The sequence below is a fragment of the Salmo salar genome, chromosome ssa23, assembly GCF_905237065.1.
Source record: "Salmo salar chromosome ssa23, Ssal_v3.1, whole genome shotgun sequence".
NCBI classification, from domain to species: Eukaryota; Metazoa; Chordata; class Actinopteri; order Salmoniformes; family Salmonidae; genus Salmo; species Salmo salar.
The window spans coordinates 50,400,211-50,419,975 of record NC_059464.1 but is presented as its reverse complement, the minus strand read 5'-3'; the positions used below and the strand labels follow the sequence as shown (position 1 = coordinate 50,419,975).

Here is a 19,765-nt window from a genome sequence, read left to right as displayed (position 1 = left end):
GCGATGAGTTCAGATCAGAATCACATCCATAACATATGGCAAGAGTCACCACGGGACCTTAGTAAGAAAGATGACATGACATAATAAAGCATGACATAACACTCACATAGCAGCTGGAGCTGCTAATCCAAGTCAGCAAGAATAACCGACACAAATTCCTTGATAATTAAAATACAAACATTTATTGCAAACTCGGGTCTTTTAACATTTGGCTTCAATAAATCAGTTCGTGACATTCAAATGTAATTACATCACAAATAACTTCCGGCAATCTTCATCTGAATGCCTCATCTTCGTGTCAATGGCCCAATCCCAAACGGACCCCTAGACCCTAGTTCCTTCCTCACAGCACCTGGCCCGCCCCTTCCTCACAGCCCCTGGCCCGCCCCTTCCTCACAGCACCTGGCCCGCCCCTTCCTCACAGCACCTGGCCCGCCCCTTCCTCACAGCACCTGGCCCGCCCCTTCCTCACAGCCCCTGGCCCGCCCCTTCCTCACAGCCCCTGGCCCGCCCCTTCCTCACGGCCCCTGGCCCGCCCCTTCCTCACGGCCCCTGGCCCGCCCCTTCCTCACGGCCCCTGGCCCGCCCCTTCCTCACCGCCCCTGGCCCCCGCCCCTTCCTCACGGCCCCTGGCCCGCCCCTTCCTCACGGCCCCTGGCCCGCCCCTTCCTCACGGCCCCTGGCCCGCCCCTTCCTCACGGCCCCTGGCCCGCCCCTTCCTCACCGCCCCTGGCCCGCCCCTTCCTCACGGCCCCTGGCCCGCCCCTTCCTCACCGCCCCTGGCCCGCCCCTTCCTCACCGCCCCTGGCCCGCCCCTTCCTCACAGCCCCTGGCCCGCCCCTTCCTCACAGCACCTGGCCCGCCCCTTCCTCACAGCACCTGGCCCGCCCCTTCCTCACAGCACCTGGCCCGCCCCTTCCTCACAGCACCTGGCCCGCTCCTTCCTCACAGCACCTGGCCCGCTCCTTCCTCACAGCCCCTGGCCCGCTCCTTCCTCACAGCACCTGGCCCGCTCCTTCCTCACAGCACCTGGCCCGCTCCTTCCTCACAGCACCTGGCCCGCTCCTTCCTCACAGCACCTGGCCCGCTCCTTCCTCACAGCACCTGGCCCGCTCCTTCCTCACGGCCTCTGGCCCGCTCCTTCCTCACAGCACCTGGCCCGCTCCTTCCTCACAGCACCTGGCCCGCTCCTTCCTCACAGCACCTGGCCCGCTCCTTCCTCACAGCACCTGGCCCGCTCCTTCCTCACAGCACCTGGCCCGCTCCTTCCTCACAGCACCTGGCCCGCTCCTTCCTCACAGCACCTGGCCCGCTCCTTCCTCACGGCCTCTGGCCCGCTCCTTCCAGGGGAGACTCAGCAGCTTTCTGAATGAACTGTTGCACAACATCTACGATCGTTGACACCTCTGCCATGGCTCCTTTACCTGTAAAGTGACACTCCAAGTTACTCAACAATGTATAAAAACGACCATAGAAACAGGAAAGAGGCACAAAAGGTGAAAGATGTACAGTACATTTAGCTACATAGTCCAGACAGAATACAATAGTATGTTTTATTTAGCAGCGAGGAACGACGACTAACACAAATCAAAATGTGTTTTATAAAAGCCCTTCTTACATCAGCTGATATTCTCAAAGTGCTGTTACAGAAACCCAGCCTAAAACCCCCAAAACAGCAAGCAATGCAGGTGTAGAAGCACGGTGGCTAGGAAAAACTCCCTAGAAAGGCCAGAACCTAGGAAGAAACCTAGAGAGGAACCAGGCTATGAGGGATGGCCAGTCCTCTACTGGCTATACTGGGTAGACCAGAGGAACCAGGCTATGAGGGGTGACCAGTCCTCTACTGGCTGTACCGGGTAGACCAGAGGAACCAGGCTATGAGGGGTGACCAGTCCTCTACTGGCTGTACTGGGTAGACCAGAGGAACCAGGCTATGAGGGGTGGCCAGTCCTCTTCTGGCTGTACTGGGTAGACCAGAGGAACCAGGCTATGAGGGGTGGCTAGGAAAAACTCCCTAGAAAGGCAGGAACCTAGGAAGAAACCTAGAGAGGAACCAGGCTATGAGGGATGGCCAGTCCTCTACTGGCTATACTGGGTAGACCAGAGGAACCAGGCTATGAGGGGTGACCAGTCCTCTACTGGCTGTACCGGGTAGACCAGAGGAACCAGGCTATGAGGGGTGACCAGTCCTCTACTGGCTGTACCGGGTAGACCAGAGGAACCAGGCTATGAGGGGTGACCAGTCCTCTACTGGCTGTACCGGGTAGACCAGAGGAACCAGGCTATGAGGGTGACCAGTCCTCTACTGGCTGTACTGGGTAGACCAGAGGAACCAGGCTATGAGGGGTGACCAGTCCTCTTCTGGCTGTACTGGGTAGACCAGAGGAACCAGGCTATGAGGGGTGGCTAGGAAAAACTCCCTAGAAAGGCAGGAACCTAGGAAGAAACCTAGAGAGGAACCAGGCTATGAGGGATGGCCAGTCCTCTACTGGCTATACTGGGTAGACCAGAGGAACCAGGCTATGAGGGGTGACCAGTCCTCTACTGGCTGTACCGGGTAGACCAGAGGAACCAGGCTATGAGGGGTGACCAGTCCTCTACTGGCTGTACTGGGTAGACCAGAGGAACCAGGCTATGAGGGGTGGCCAGTCCTCTTCTGGCTGTACTGGGTAGACCAGAGGAACCAGGCTATGAGGGGTGACCAGTCCTCTACTGGCTGTACTGGGTAGAGAGGAACCAGGCTATGAGGGGTGGCCAGTCCTCTACTGGCTGTACTGGGTAGACCAGAGGAACCAGGCTATGAGGGGTGACCAGTCCTCTACTGGCTGTACTGGGTAGACCAGAGGAACCAGGCTATGAGGGGTGACCAGTCCTCTACTGGCTGTACTGGGTAGACCAGAGGAACCAGGCTCTGAGGGGTGGCCAGTCCTCTTCTGGCTGTACTGGGTAGACCAGAGGAACCAGGCTCTGAGGGGTGGCCAGTCCTCTCTGCATCAGTTACCTGATGTGGAATAGAGTTCCATGTAGTCATGGCTCTATGTAGTACTGTGCTCCTCCCATAGTCTGTTCTGGACTTGGGGACTGTGAATCAAATCAAAATGTATTTATAAAGCCCTTCTTACATCAGCTGATATCTCAAAGTGCTGTACAGAAACCCAGCCTAAAACCCCAAACAGCAAGCAATGCAGGTGTAGAAGCTTCCATTGCATCAATCTAAACATTCCACACGTTATGAGCTAATCGCCACAGACCTTGGTCTCCACAGACCAGTTTCTTGGCGATACAGGGGATCTCAACGTAGCCAAACTCTTTAAGGCTGTCCACCTGGCGAGAGGTGATGGGGTGATGCCACATAGCAGTGTTCATCGCTGGACAGAAGAGTAGAGGACGACTGGTATCCCAGGCACGTACCACGCATGTCTGAAAATAAGTACAGTACATTACAGTAGAGTAGAGTACAGTACATTACAGTAGAGTAGACTACTTTACAGTAGAGTACAGTACATTACAGTAGACTACATTACAGTAGAGTACAGTACATTACAGTAGAGTAGAGTACAGTACAGTACAGTAGAGTAGACTACATTACAGTACAGTAGAGTACATTACAGTAGAGTACAGTACATTACAGTAGAGTAGACTACATTACAGTATAGTAGAGTACATTACAGTATAGTAGAGTACAGTATAGTATAGTAGAGTACATTACAGTACAGTAGAGTACATTACAGTATAGTAGAGTACATTACAGTACAGTAGACTACATTACAGTATAGTAGAGTACATTACAGTATAGTAGAGTACAGTATAGTAGAGTACAAAAGAGTATAGTAGAGTACAGTATAGTAAATTACAGTATAGCAGAGTACAGTATAGTAAAGTACAGTAGAGTACATTACAGTATAGTAGAGTACATTACAGTATAGTAGAGTACAGTACATTACAGTATAGTAGAGTACAATAGAGTAGAGTACATTACAGTATAGTATAGTACAGTATAGTACAATAGAGTATATTAGAGTGCAATAGAGTATAGTACATTACAGTATAGTATAGTACAGTATAGTACAATAGAGTATATTAGAGTGCAATAGAGTATAGTACAGTAGAGAACAGTATGGTAGTGTTCATAGTAGTGTTCATAGTCATAGTAGTGTTTATAGTAGTGTTCATGGTAGTGTTCATAGTAGTGTTCATAGTCATAGTAGTGTTTATAACAGTGTTCATAGTACTGTTCATAGTTATACTAGTGTTCATGGTAGTGTTCATAGCAGTGTTCATAGTAGTGTTCATAGTCATACTAGTGTTCATAGTAGTGTTCATGGTAGTGTTCATAGTCATAGTAGGGTTCATGGTAGTGTTCATAGTAGTGTTCATGGTAGTGTTCATGGTAGTGTTCATAGCAGTGTTCATAGTAGTGTTCATAGTCATACTAGTGTTCATAGTAGTGTTTATAATAGAGTTCATAGTAGTGTTTATAACAGTGTTCATAGTAGTGTTCATAGTCATACTAGTGTTCATAGTAGTGTTTATAATAGTGTTCATAGTAGTGTTCATAGTCATACTAGTGTTCATAGTAGTGTTCATGGTAGTGTTCATAGTCATACTAGTGTTCATGGTAGTGTTCATGGTAGTGTTCATTGTCATAGTAGTGTTCATGGTCATAGTAGTGTTCATAGTAGTGTTCATGGTCATAGTAGTGTTCATGGTAGTGATCATGGTAGTGCTCATGGTAGGGTTCAAAGTAGTGGTCACGGTAGTGCTCATAGTAGGGTTCATTGTAGGGTTCATGGTAGTGTTCATAGTAGTGTTCATGGTAGTGTTCATGGTAGTGTTCATGGTAGTGTTCATGGTAGTGTTCATAGTAGTGGTCACGGTAGTGCTCATGGTAGGGTTCATGGTAGGGTTCATGGTCATAGTAGTGTTCATAGCAGGGTTCATGGTAGTGTTCATAGTAGTGTTCATAGTAGTGTTCATGGTAGTGTTCATAGTAGTGTTCATGGTAGTGTTCATGGTAGTGGTCATAGTAGTGTTCATAGTAGTGTTCATGGTAGTGTTCATGGTAGGGTTCATGGTAGTGTTCATAGTCATACTAGTGTTCATAGTAGTGTTTATAATAGTGTTCAAAGTAGTGTTCATAGTCATACTAGTGTTCATAGTAGTGTTCATAGTCATACTAGTGTTCATAGTAGTGTTCATAGTCATACTAGTGTTCATGGTAGTGTTCATGGTAGTGTTCATTGTCATAGTAGTGTTCATGGTCATAGTAGTGTTCATAGTAGTGTTCATGGTAGTGTTCATGGTAGTGTTCATGGTAGGGTTCATGGTAGTGTTCATAGTCATACTAGTGTTCATAGTAGTGTTTATAATAGTGTTCAAAGTAGTGTTCATAGTCATACTAGTGTTCATAGTAGTGTTCATGGTAGTGTTCATTGTCATAGTAGTGTTCATGGTCATAGTAGTGTTCATAGTAGTGTTCATGGTCATAGTAGTGTTCATAGTAGTGTTCATGGTAGTGTTCATGGTAGGGTTCATGGTAGTGTTCATAGTCATACTAGTGTTCATAGTAGTGTTTATAATAGTGTTCAAAGTAGTGTTCATAGTCATACTAGTGTTCATAGTAGTGTTCATAGTCATACTAGTGTTCATAGTAGTGTTCATAGTCATACTAGTGTTCATGGTAGTGTTCATGGTAGTGTTCATTGTCATAGTAGTGTTCATAGTCATACTAGTGTTCATAGTAGTGTTCATAGTCATACTAGTGTTCATAGTAGTGTTCATAGTCATACTAGTGTTCATGGTAGTGTTCATGGTAGTGTTCATTGTCATAGTAGTGTTCATGGTCATAGTAGTGTTCATAGTAGTGTTCATGGTCATAGTAGTGTTCATGGTAGTGATCATGGTAGTGCTCATGGTAGGGTTCAAAGTAGTGGTCACGGTAGTGCTCATAGTAGGGTTCATTGTAGGGTTCATGGTAGTGTTCATAGTAGTGTTCATAGTAGTGTTCATGGTAGTGTTCATGGTAGTGTTCATAGTAGTGTTCATGGTAGTGTTCATGGTCATAGTAGTGTTCATAGTAGGGTTCATGGTAGTGTTCATAGTAGTGTTCATAGTAGTGTTCATGGTCATAGTAGTGTTCATAGTAGTGTTCATAGTAGTGTTCATGGTCATAGTAGTGTTCATAGTAGTGTTCATGGTCATAGTAGTGTTCATGGTAGTGATCATGGTAGTGCTCATGGTAGGGTTCAAAGTAGTGGTCACGGTAGTGCTCATAGTAGGGTTCATTGTAGTGTTCATGGTAGTGATCATGGTAGTGCTCATGGTAGGGTTCAAAGTAGTGGTCACGGTAGTGCTCATAGTAGTGTTCATAGTAGTGTTCATGGTAGTGTTCATAGTAGTGGTCATAGTAGTGTTCATAGTAGGGTTCATGGTAGTGTTCATAGTAGTGTTCATAGTAGTGTTCATGGTAGTGTTCATGGTAGTGTTCATAGTAGTGTTCATGGTAGTGTTCATGGTCATAGTAGTGTTCATAGTAGGGTTCATGGTAGTGTTCATAGTAGTGTTCATAGTAGTGTTCATGGTCATAGTAGTGTTCATAGTAGTGTTCATAGTAGTGTTCATGGTCATAGTAGTGTTCATAGTAGTGTTCATGGTCATAGTAGTGTTCATGGTAGTGATCATGGTAGTGCTCATGGTAGGGTTCAAAGTAGTGGTCACGGTAGTGCTCATAGTAGGGTTCATTGTAGGGTTCATGGTAGTGTTCATAGTAGTGGTCATAGTAGTGTTCATAGTAGGGTTCATGGTAGTGTTCATAGTAGTGTTCATAGTAGTGTTCATGGTCATAGTAGTGTTCATAGTAGTGTTCATGGTAGTGCTCATGGTAGTGTTCATGGTAGTGTTCATAGTAGTGGTCACGGTAGTGTTCATGGTAGGGTTCATGGTAGTGTTCATGGTAGTGTTCATGGTCATAGTAGTGTTCATAGCAGGGTTCATGGTAGTGCTCATGGTAGGGTTCATGGTCATAGTAGGGTTCATGGTAGGGTTCATGGTAGTGTTCATGGTAGTGATCATAGCAGGGTTCATGGTAGTGTTCATGGTAGTGTTCATGGTGATAGTAGGGTTCATGGTAGTGTTCATAGTAGTGTTCATGGTAGGGTTCATGGTAGGGTTCATGGTAGGGTTCATGGCAGTGTTCATGGCAGTGTTGATGGTGATAGTAGTGTTCATAGTAGGGTTCATGGTAGTGTTCATGGTGATAGTAGGGTTCATGGTAGTGTTCATGGTAGTGTTCATGGTGATAGTAGGGTTCATGGTAGTGTTCATGGTGATAGTAGGGTTCATGGTAGTGTTCATGGTAGGGTTCATGGTAGGGTTCATGGCATGACAGAACAGTAGAGGAGGACTGGTGTTCCAGGCACCACACACATCTTTCCTTTTCTAACTACAGAGGATCCATTTCCTGTTGACAGGGCAGTCTGTCTAGCTACGGAGGAGGATCCATTTCCTGTTGACAGGGCAGTCTGTCTAACTACGGAGGAGGATCCATTTCCTGTTGACAGGGCAGTCTGTCTAGCTACGGAGGATCCATTTCCTGTTGACAGGGCAGTCTGTCTAACTACGGAGGAGGATCCATTTCCTGTTGACAGGGCAGTCTGTCTAGCTACGGAGGAGGATCCATTTCCTGTTGACAGGGCAGTCTGTCTAGCTACGGAGGATCCATTTCCTGTTGACAGGGCAGTCTGTCTAACTACGGAGGAGGATCCATTTCCTGTTGACAGGGGAGTCTGTCTAACTACGGAGGAGGATCCATTTCCTGTTGACAGGGCAGTCTGTCTAACTACGGAAGAGGATCCATTTCCTGTTGACAGGGCAGTCTGTCTAACTACGGAGGAGGATCCATTTCCTGTTGACAGGGCAGTCTGTCTAACTACGGAGGAGGATCCATTTCCTGTTGACAGGGCAGTCTGTCTAACTACGGAGGAGGATCCATTTCCTGTTGACAGGGCAGTCTAACTACGGAGGAGGATCCAGATCTCACCAGTAAGTTGTCACAGATGCCGCTGGAGATCTTGCCCAGTGTGTTGGCGTCCAGAGGGGCGATAAGGAAGAGGTTAGCCCAGCGTCTCAGCTCTATGTGCAGGACAGGGTCAGAACGCTGGCGCCACAGCTATGGGACAAATAGGAACACAATCAACACATTATCAGATTCAGTTATCACATCTAGGTCCACAGCTGAGGAAGTGGAATAGTATTCAGATACCGGATCACATCTAGGTCCACAGCTGAGGAAGTGGAATAGTATTCAGGTACAGGATCACATCTAGGTCCACAGCTGAGGAAGTGGAATAGTATTCAGGTACAGGATCACATCTAGGTCCACAGCTGAGGAAGTGGAATAGTATTCAGGTACCGGATCACATCTAGGTCCACAGCTGAGGAAGTGGAATAGTATTCAGATACCGGATCACATCTAGGTCCACAGCTGAGAAAGAGGGAATAGTATTCAGATACAGGATCACATCTAGGTCCACAGGCGTTTCTAGGATTCACACGGTGAAGATAATTTCTGCATATTTAGGGTCTGAGAAGATTGTTTCTATTTTATAAAAACATTTCATGCAATGCAACATAATTTACACGACTGGAGACTTTAGTCTCAGACAGATTAGAAAGTCTTCTCTTTTCAGCAGTAGCCACTTGTTTTCCAAAAAACAGTGTTTATCCAGTGATTGAATATATATAAATATTACAAAAGGTCTGTTTTAGGTGTTGTTCACTGACAGACTCAACTCGGCTGTTAGATTGCCTACTTAATCAGGAGTTTTTCAAGTTGTATGTACAGGATCACATGGTTTACACCGTCCAACCAAATGCTGAATGCAGGTTCCTTCTGGACAATGCAACGACAATAAGACATACAAGATAAGAATAACGACAGTAAGTAAATGTCAGTAGAATAGACATTTAGCATCAGTACAATACAGGAAGACATAATTTATAGTCCAATATTTACACGTGTATTGGAGATGGGGGGAGGGGGAAAGTGTATAATAAACTGAGTAGTATTTAGCGATCATAATAAGACTCTGGTAGCCGCAGTTGTGATGTGTGTGTGTGTGTGTGTGTGTGTGTGTGTGTGTGTAGCATGAATATACTGTACACTGACTATACCAAACATTAGGAACACCTTCCTAATATTGACTTGCAAACCAGCCCCCACCTCCCAACCTCTTTTGTCCTCAGAACAGCCTGAATTCTTCGGGGCGTGGACTCTACAAGGTGTCGTAAATGTCCCACAGGGATGCTGGACAAGGTTGACTCCAATGCTTCCCACAGTTGTGTCAAATTGTCTGGTTGTCCTTTTGGTGAACATGAACTGATTTCTATACTAGTGAACATAAACTCATTAAACTGAATGCTAAGAGTGTGCAAAGCTGTCATCGAGGCAAAGGGTGGCTACTTTGAAGAATTTCAAATATAAAATATATTTTGATTTGTTTAACACTTTTTTTTTGGTTCGTACATGATTCCATATGTGTTATTTGATAGTTTTGATGTCTTCACTATTATTATACAATGTAGAAAAATAGTTTTAAAAAATAAAGAAAAACCCTGGATTGAGTTTTGACTGGTATTGTATATAGTATACTGGTGCACCTCCTGCTCAGTTATGTGAAATACAGTAGTGATCCTTAATTAGGCCCTAATCTAATTCAGTCATTTCACTTGACTGATTTCCTTATAAGAACTGTAACTGTAAAATCGTTGAAATTATATTTTTGTTCAGTATATATATATACACATTTTCAAATACTGGTTCACAACACAAAGGCAATCTCTTTATGTTGTGTTGTCTCTCGTGTTGTGAGTTTTCTATATATATATATATATTTTAATCCCAGCCCCCGTAGGAGGCCTGTTCCCTTTTGGTAGGTCGTCATTGTAAATAAGAATTTGTTCTTAACTGACTTGCCTAGTTAAATAGAGGTTAAATATAATTGTTTTATTTTTTATTATTAAATAGGGACGTGCCTTATGTCTATGATTTAAACAGACCGACAATTACCTGTCCTGTTCAGAGTCAGGGCTGTCCCCGCTAAAGCACCGTCAGGGCTGGGCGATATATTAAATTCATTTGATTCATTTCAATTTATGTTTTCGCACGAAATTCCAAATGCTTGTATTTTTTTTTGGGGGGGGGTTCTCGTCTCCTTCAACTCCTCTTGCAATGTGTTCACCTCCCCATTTACACCAGAGATCTGTATATAACGAAGAGATGCACGTCTCTGCCTTAACAATAGGAGTCGTTGTCCCAAAAGGCAGGGAAGGGAAGACGACACGTTTAAAGTCAATCCGACATCTGCATTTTTACGGTGATATGGCCTCTGCAGAAGTCAGGGCATTCATTTTATTTAATTATTATTATTTTTTAATTATTATTATTATTTTTTTTTTTTAACAGTAACATGCAAAACATAAACATAACAGCCAGAGGGATTCCAAAGAAGTGAGGGGAAAAAAAGAATAAAAATAAAACTATTCCACATTATATCAAATCAAATACAGACATATAGCGAATACATTTTTTGTTACATTTTGTTTTGTATGCGTTTTAAAGACTCTAAATAGTTTTCCTAATCCTTGCACTTCGCTGAGCTGTGCAGAGCTGTTGTCAAGGAAGTTGTCAAGGAAGTGAGTTTGTGTTTATTTAGGACCTCCCGCCCCCTCACCTACCATCAACCAATCATGTCAATGCGGAGCTATATAGAGCCTTCCGCACTTGTTACAACATTTGAGAGGCGCACAGCGAGTTCAATTTGTCCTCTGCGTACATCCGGAGGCTTCGCCATTGTGTCACATCATCCATATCCGACAAACATTTTCGGATCAAGAATAAATGGCCTCTTAAGGTCCAAAATAAACTCATAGCAACGCACTGGGCTTATTTTGGACATATTTTTTTTATAGAGAGTTAAACTTCTCGCTTCCTCCTCTATGTTTTACACACACACCAAGCCCCTTGTCCCTCACGCTAACAATGCTGAGAGATCACATCTTCCTCCCTGACGAGCGCTTTCAACTCGTTATGTAGGTTTGGTCCAACAGAATCGGTCACAAACACAGTGAGACATTATTTCAGTCTAATAGAAGATAAGTTCCCTTTTACCCAGCGATGCCCATTAAAAGTGGACAGACTAACATGCTTTTCAAACAGTTGGAGACAGAAGGATGTGTTCATAACAATTCAACTGTTTGAAATGCAGTGTATTTGACCTTTAAAATTGCACAGCAACTTTTATTTAAAAGGGAGAAAAAAATTAAATAAAATGGAGATACCATATTATCGTGAATCATAAATGTGAAAAGAATTTAGATGCTATTTAGGCCATATCGCCATTCATCCAGCTATATTGATCGCAGGACAGGAAGTTAGCGGGCTAACCCATACTGTGTGGCTAATTAGCGTTGGAGACTAGCTTAGCGTTGGAGGCTAGCTTAGCGTCGGAGGCTAGCTTAGCGTCGGAGGCTAGCTTAGCGTCGGAGGCTAGCTTTTGCGTCGGAGGCTAGCTTTTGCGTCGGAGGCTAGCTAGCTTAGTCTGTCACCTCCCTCGAAGTCTTCACAGCTCTCCCTTGGCTCTCCCCAGGATCCTACCTGCCAACCCCACCGAGTTCTACCAGCCAACCCCACCGAGTCCGACCAGCCAACCCCAGGATCCTACCTGCCAACCCCACCGAGTCCTACCAGCCAACCCCACCGAGTCCGACCAGCCAACCCCACCGAGTCCTACCAGCCAACCCCAGGATCCTACCTGCCAACCCCACCGAGTCCTACCAGCCAACCCCACCGAGTCCGACCAGCCAACCCCACCGAGTCCTACCAGCCAACCCCAGGTTCCTACCTGCCAACCCCACCGAGTCCGACCAGCCAACCCCACCGAGTCCGACCAGCCAACCCCCACCGAGTCCGACCAGCCAACCCCACCGAGTCCTACCTGCCAACCCCACCGAGTCCTACCTGCCAACCCCACCGAGTCCTACCAGCCAACCCCACCGAGTCCTACCAGCCAACCCCAGGTTCCTACCTGCCAACCCCACCGAGTCCTACCTGCCAACCCCACCAAGTCCGACCAGCCAAACCCACCGAGTCCTACCAGCCAACCCCAGGATCCTACCTGCCAACCCCACCGAGTCCTACCAGCCAACCCCACCGAGTCCTACCAGCCAACCCCACCGAGTCCTACCAGCCAACCCCAGGTTCCTACCTGCCAACCCCACAGAGTCCTACCAGCCAACCCCAGGTTCCTACCAGCCAACCCCACCGAGTCCTACCAGCCAACCCCAGGTTCCTACCTGCCATCCCCACCGAGTCCTACCAGCCAACCCCAGGTTCCTACCTGCCAACCCCACCGAGTCCTACCAGCCAACCCCAGGTTCCTACCTGCCATCCCCACCGAGTCCTACCAGCCAACCCCACCGAGTCCGACCAGCCAACCCCACCGAGTCCGACCAGCCAACCCCACCGAGTCCGACCAGCCAACCCCAGATTCCTACCTGCCAAACCCAGATTACTACTTGCCTAACTACAGACGGATTAGTCTTCTCTTTTCAGCAACAGACATTTGATTTCCAAACTGTATTTTTACCGCAATTAGATTTGGAAATATAGGACCAGTAAAGAATACAGTATATATATATATTTTATTGTCACGTATACCGGATAGGTACATGTGTTGTTTTACAGGGTCGAACATAGTAGTACGTCGCAACTAGAGCAATTTGGATTGAGTGCCTTGCTCAAGGGAACATCGGACAGATTTCTCACCTTGTCGGCTAAGGTATTCGAACCAGCGACCTTTCGGTTAACGCTTTAACCCCTAGGCTACCTGCCCCAATAACCCCTAGGCTACCTGCCCCAATAACCCCTAGGCTACCTGCCCCAATAACCCCTAGGCTACCTGCCCCAATAACCCCTAGGCTACCTGCCCCAATAACCCCTAGGCTACCTGCCCCAATTAACCCCTAGGCTACCGCCCCAATAACCCCTAGGCTACCTGCCCCAATAACCCCTAGGCTACCTGCCCCAATAACCCCTAGGCAACCTGCCCCAATAACCCATAGGCTACCTGCCCCAATAACCCCTAGGCTACCTGCCCCAATAACCCCTAGGCTACCTGCCCCAATAACCCCTAGGCAACCTGCAGGCCAGGCAACTACAAGTCAATTATAACTCTACATGACTAAACCCTGTGTCTGAGGTTTTCACTAGATGGTATACTGCTTATGTCAAGAATGGACTTTTCATAGCAGGTTAGGAGACTTTAGGCAGCAGGTTAGGATAATTAGGATAAGGTTAGTAAAAGGATTAGGATTAGCTAAAATGCAACAACAAACAAACAAAAACTTTGGATGTCAATTTGACCTAAACTCTATCTTATCTAGACAGGACATGTGTTTTGAGGAACAAACCTCCCACTCATTTGCGTCGCTGTAGACTCTGACAGCCACCTCGGCAGGGTTGTAGAAGTGCATGGCGTGTTCTGTCGTGACAACACGCACATCCACCTGCAAAACGGGCACAGGAAGATAAAGGATGATTATCTAAATAAACAAGGTTAATGCTGATACGCCCTTTGCAGAGTGGTCAAGGTTTTTTTTTTAGGGATACAGTTAAATCAACCTAGCTTCATTTTCTGCTGAAACCCGGATGTGGGAGCATAATGCTGTTATGACCTGATATTAGAAGGGTAACTTCGTGACTGCACCTCTAGGATATGTAAATAATCCTTTTTTTGGAGGGGGGGGGGGGGATTCCCCCGTCAGTTTCTGTTAGTTGCATAATAACCCCTCTTGATAATACAACGTGTTGGTTTGATACAAGGTGAACGTCGTCCTCCAGCGGTATGACCCTGCATGTGCAGGTCACAGAGAGCAACGTTTGACACCATACTTGTTTTGAGTAACGCTAATGCTCATGAATCCAAAAATATAGCTAGCAGGAAATACATCCCAGTTAGATAACCTGTCTACTTACCCCGGGTAACTCTAGAAGCTGGGAGACCAACAGAGGCACTTTGAGAGCTGCCACACTACCCGTGACCCCGACCAACACACGAAATGTACCACACGAGTCTAACAAATCACATTTCGGAGACGTTACGGGTGATTCCGCCTGCATATTAGCTGGAAAACGACCACTACTACAACAAAAACAACTTCAACACGTTATTAGGAGCATACTGTTTGCCGAGAATACGCAAAATATCACCAACTTTTATCCTCTATAAACTTCGCTTGATGCAGCTTCCGTAAACATCGGTACCACGTGACCCACGGTGACTGGTGAACGAGCACGTCACTCCGCAACGTACATTTCGTGAGCGCGCACGCTGGTTCTATAGAATATTCTGGCTCTTCCGCAACGAGAGACACACCGTCCGGTCGGTGGGGTGTATGGGGAAGGGGGAGCATGTTATTGTAGGGTTTTCATGCTTTCGTGAATTGTGCTGATATTTTCAAACAGGTGCGATGCAGCAGACGCTGACTCCCCACGTTTACTGGGCTCAGAGGCACGAGGACATCTACCTGCGAGTGGAGCTGATTGACGCGCAGGTGAGTGGAGAGAGAGGACCTGTAAACCCCCCATTTGAGGCAATAAATAAACCGCTCACAAACATACTGGGGTTTTATCTTGCGCGCTATATTCATCACCACGTTTTACAATGCTACTCCGAAGTTCATATTGGATCGACCTTTAACATGAGGACGTAGACCTAATGTGACTGAGTAGGCTATCATTGCATAATAGAATAGAATAGAATAGAAATACAATTGTATGCTTGTGTTTCTGAGAATGATGTATCCATAATAACTGAGTCACTATAATGTATCTATAATAACTGAGTCAATGTGATGTATCTATAATAACTGAGTCACTATAATAACGGAGTCACTATAATGTATCTATAATAACTGAGTCACTATAATGTATCTATAATAACTGAGTCACTGTGATGTATCCATAATAACTGAGTCACTATAATGTATCCATAATAACTGAGTCACTATAATGTATCTATAATAACTGAGTCACTATAATGTATCCATAATAACTGAGTCACTATAATGTATCTATAATAACTGAGTCACTATAATGTATCCATAATAACTGAGTCACTGTGATGTATCTATAATAACTGAGTCACTATAATGTATCTATAATAACTGAGTCACTATAATGTATCTATAATAACTGAGTCACTGTGATGTATCTATAATAACTAAAGTCACTGTGATGTATCTATAATAACTGAGTCACTATAATGTATCTATAATAACTGAGTCACTATAATGTATCTATAATAACTGAGTCACTATAATGTATCTATAATAACTGAGTCAATGTGATGTATCTATAATAACTAAAGTCACTATAATGTATCTATAATAACTGAGTCACTATAATGTATCCATAATAACTGAGTCACTATAATGTATCTATAATAACTGAGTCACTATAATGTATCCATAATAACTGAGTCACTATAATGTATCCATAATAACTGAGTCACTATAATGTATCTATAATAACTGAGTCACTATAATGTATCTATAATAACTGAGTCACTATAATGTATCTATAATAACTGAGTCACTATAATGTATCTATAATAACTGAGTCACTATAATGTATCTATAATAACTGAGTCAATGTGATGTATCCATTACACATTCACTAATTGATTAATTAATGAATGTTTAGAAGGTTGTTAATAACCATCAGACGTAGATGGACAGATCGTTCCAAAACTCATATCCAGAGATGCTTCAGCTGTGTGACTGGCAGACAGGCTTCTTCAGAGTGGCTAGCAGGCTTCTTCAGAGTGGCTAGCAGGCTTCTTCAGAGAGGCTAGCAGGCTTCTTCAGAGTGGCTAGCAGGCTTCTTCAGAGTGGCTAGCAGGCTTCTTCAGAGTGGCTAGCAAGCTTCTTCAGAGTGGCTGCCAGGCTTCTTCAGAGAGGCTAGCAGGCTTCTTCAGAGTGGCTAGCAGGCTTCTTCAGAGTGGCTAGCAAGCTTCTTCAGAGTGGCTAGCAGGCTTCTTCAGAGTGGCTAGCAAGCTTCTTCAGAGTGGCTAGCAAGCTTCTTCAGAGAGGCTAGCAGGCTTCTTCAGAGAGGCTAGCAGGCTTCTTCAGAGAGGCTAGCAGGCTTCTTCAGAGAGGCTAGCAGGCTTCTTCAGAGGTGGTAAATAACATCAGTATTGTCTACATCTTATGTTCATAGAGATGGTGGTTGAAGATAGTGTTCCAACATAGCAAGACTTCCTCTTCACAGATAGACTAGGGGCTGATAACGAGTCCTGGCTGGTTTAATTTGCCTCGACTTGTAAACGCAATGAAACTAAGAACACAAACCAGTTGCCTAATATTACTGCATTTGAAAAGTACAATTTGCATGCTCTCCTTTGCAAAAAGGATTCACCCAAAGAGAGTTCAAGTATCAGCTCTTTGGTAGAGTCTAAAGAGGAGCAACTTTAAATCATGATGTTGTCTGTATTCACTTTGGTAGAGTGTAAAGAGGAGCACCTCATAATGTTGTCTGTACTGTCTTCTCTTCTCTTGCAGAATCTTGACATCGGCGTGCATGATAATGTCCTCCAATTCAGGGGTACGTATTCTATATTACAGTATTATCAACTAGAAGACTCATTAACCTACCATTAGGGTCGTGGCTTTGAAGACTCATTAACCTACCATTAGAGCGTGGCTTTGAAGACTCATTAACCTACCATGGCTTTGAAGACTCATTAACCTACCATTAGGGCGTGGCTTTGAAGACTCATTAACCTACCATTAGAGCGTGGCTTTGAAGACTCATTAAGCTACCATGGCTTTGAAGACTCATTAACCTACCATTAGAGCGTGGCTTTGAAGACTCATTAACCTACCATGGCTTTGAAGACTCATTAACCTACCATTAGAGCATGGCTTTGAAGACTCATTCACCTACCATGGCTTTGAAGTCTCATTAACCTACCATTAGAGCATGGCTTTGAAGACTCATTAATCTACCATTAGAGCGTGGCTTTGAAGACTCATTAACCTACCATTAGAGCGTGGCTTTGAAGACTCATTAACCTACCATTAGAGCGTGGCTTTGAAGACTCATTAACCTACCATGGCTTTGAAGACTCATTAACCTACCATGGCTTTGAAGACTCATTAATCTACCATTAGAGTGTGGCTTTGAAGACTCATTAACCTACCATTAGAGCATGGCTTTGAAGACTCATCCACCTACCATGGCTTTGAAGACTCATTAACCTACCATTAGAGCGTGGCTTTGAAGTCTCATTAACCTACCATTAGAGCATGGCTTTGAAGACTCATTAACCTACCATTAGAGCGTGGCTTTGAAGACTCATCCACCTACCATTAGAGCATGGCTTTGAAGACTCATTAACCTACCATTAGAGCGTGGCTTTGAAGACTCATTAACCTACCATTAGAGCGTGGCTTTGAAGACTCATCCACCTACCATGGCTTTGAAGACTCATTAACCTACCATTAGAGCGTGGCTTTGAAGTCTCATTAACCTACCATTAGAGCATGGCTTTGAAGACTCATTAACCTACCATTAGAGCGTGGCTTTGAAGACTCATCCACCTACCATTAGAGCATGGCTTTGAAGTCTCATTAACCTACCATTAGAGCATGGCTTTGAAGTCTCATTAACCTACCATTAGAGCATGGCTTTGAAGTCTCATTAACCTACCATTAGAGCGTGGCTTTGAAGTCTCATTAACCTACCATTAGAGCATGGCTTTGAAGTCTCATTAACCTACCATTAGAGCGTGGCTTTGAAGTCTCATTAACCTACCCTTAGAGCATGGCTTTGAAGTCTCATTTAACCTACCATTAGAGCGTGGCTTTGAAGACTCATTCACCTACCATGGCTTTGAAGACTCATTAACCTACCATTAGAGCGTGGCTTTGAAGACTCATCCACCTACCATGGCTTTGAAGACTCATTAACCTACCATTAGAGCGTGGCTTTGAAGACTCATTAACCTACCATTAGAGCGTGGCTTTGAAGACTCATTCACCTACCATTAGAGCGTGGCTTTGAAGTCTCATTAACCTACCATTAGAGCGTGACTTTGAAGACTCATTAACCTACCATTAGAGCGTGGCTTTGAAGTCTCATCCACCTACCATTAGAGCATGGCTTTGAAGTCTCATTAACCTACCATTAGAGCGTGGCTTTGAAGTCTCATTAACCTACCATTAGAGCATGGCTTTGAAGTCTCATTAACCTACCATTAGAGCGTGGCTTTGAAGTCTCATTAACCTACCATTAGAGCATGGCTTTGAAGTCTCATTAACCTACCATTAGAGCATGGCTTTGAAGTCTCATTAACCTACCATTAGAGCGTGGCTTTGAAGACTCATCCACCTACCATTAGAGCGTGGCTTTGAAGTCTCATTAACCTACCATTAGAGCATGGCTTTGAAGTCTCATTAACCTACCATTAGAGCATGGCTTTGAAGTCTCATTAACCTACCATTAGAGCGTGGCTTTGAAGTCTCATTAACCTACCATTAGAGCGTGGCTTTGAAGTCTCATTAACCTACCATTAGAGCGTGGCTTTGAAGACTCATCAACCTACCATTAGAGCGTGGCTTTGAAGTCTCATTAACCTACCATTAGAGCATGGCTTTGAAGTCTCATTAACCTACCATTAGAGCATGGCTTTGAAGTCTCATTAACCTACCATTAGAGCATGGCTTTGAAGTCTCATTAACCTACCATGGCTTTGAAGTCTCATTAACCTACCATGGCTTTGAAGTCTCATTAACCTACCATTAGAGCGTGGCTTTGAAGTCTCATTAACCTACCATTAGAGCATGGCTTTGAAGTCTCATTAACCTACCATTAGAGCATGGCTTTGAAGACTCATTCACCTACCATGGCTTTGAAGTCTCATTAACCTACCATTAGAGCATGGCTTTGAAGACTCATTCACCTACCATGGCTTTGAAGTCTCATTAACCTACCATGGCTTTGAAGTCTCATTAACCTACCATTAGAGCATGGCTTTGAAGACTCATTAACCTACCATTAGAGCATGGCTTTGAAGTCTCATTAACCTACCATTAGAGCGTGGCTTTGAAGTCTCATTAACCTACCATTAGAGCGTGGCTTTGAAGTCTCATTTACCTACCATTAGAGCGTGGCTTTGAAGTCTCATTAACCTACCATTAGAGCATGGCTTTGAAGACTCATTAACCTACCATTAGAGCGTGGCTTTGAAGTCTCATTAACCTACCATTAGAGCATGGCTTTGAAGACTCATTAACCTACCATTAGAGCGTGGCTTTGAAGACTCATTAACCTACCATTAGAGCATGGCTTTGAAGTCTCATTAACCTACCATTAGAGCGTGGCTTTGAAGACTCATTAACCTACCATTAGAGCGTGGCTTTGAAGACTCATTAACCTACCATTAGAGCGTGGCTTTGAAGACTCATTAACCTACCATTAGAGCATGGCTTTGAAGTCTCATTAACCTACCATGGCTTTGAAGACTCATTAACCTACCATTAGAGCATGGCTTTGAAGTCTCATTAACCTACCATTAGAGCATGGCTTTGAAGTCTCATTAACCTACCATTAGAGCGTGGCTTTGAAGTCTCATTAACCTACCATTAGAGCATGGCTTTGAAGTCTCATTAACCTACCATTAGAGCATGGCTTTGAAGTCTCATTAAC

General features: G+C 44.7%; 2 protein-coding genes across 3 annotated transcripts in view; one reads left to right on the top strand and one right to left on the bottom strand.

Annotated features, from left to right (window-relative positions):
• Window positions 1–809: 809 nt before the first annotated feature.
• Window positions 810–14,345, bottom strand: ppcdc (phosphopantothenoylcysteine decarboxylase). Of its 2 annotated transcripts, XM_045705977.1 has the most exons (6): window positions 14,033–14,345; window positions 13,468–13,563; window positions 8,039–8,167; window positions 3,252–3,420; window positions 1,345–1,424; window positions 810–1,144 (listed from the first exon to the last, which is right to left on the bottom strand). In XM_045705977.1, exons 1-6 carry the CDS (start codon window positions 14,174–14,176, stop codon window positions 1,121–1,123), a joined length of 642 nt encoding a protein of 213 aa, XP_045561933.1. In that variant the 5' UTR covers window positions 14,177–14,345; the 3' UTR covers window positions 810–1,120. The 2 variants fall into 2 exon arrangements, with proteins under 2 accessions (XP_045561933.1, XP_045561932.1); XM_045705976.1 differs by having other exon boundaries at window positions 817–1,424.
• A 157-nt stretch (window positions 14,346–14,502) lies between these two features.
• hacd3 (3-hydroxyacyl-CoA dehydratase 3) overlaps window positions 14,503–19,765 on the top strand; it is a 79,553-nt gene continuing 74,290 nt past the window's right edge. Inside the window, 2 exon segments of the mRNA NM_001146452.1 lie at window positions 14,503–14,610; window positions 16,618–16,660. Coding sequence (NP_001139924.1) covers window positions 14,527–14,610; window positions 16,618–16,660 — 127 coding nt within the window. The 5' untranslated portion in view covers window positions 14,503–14,526.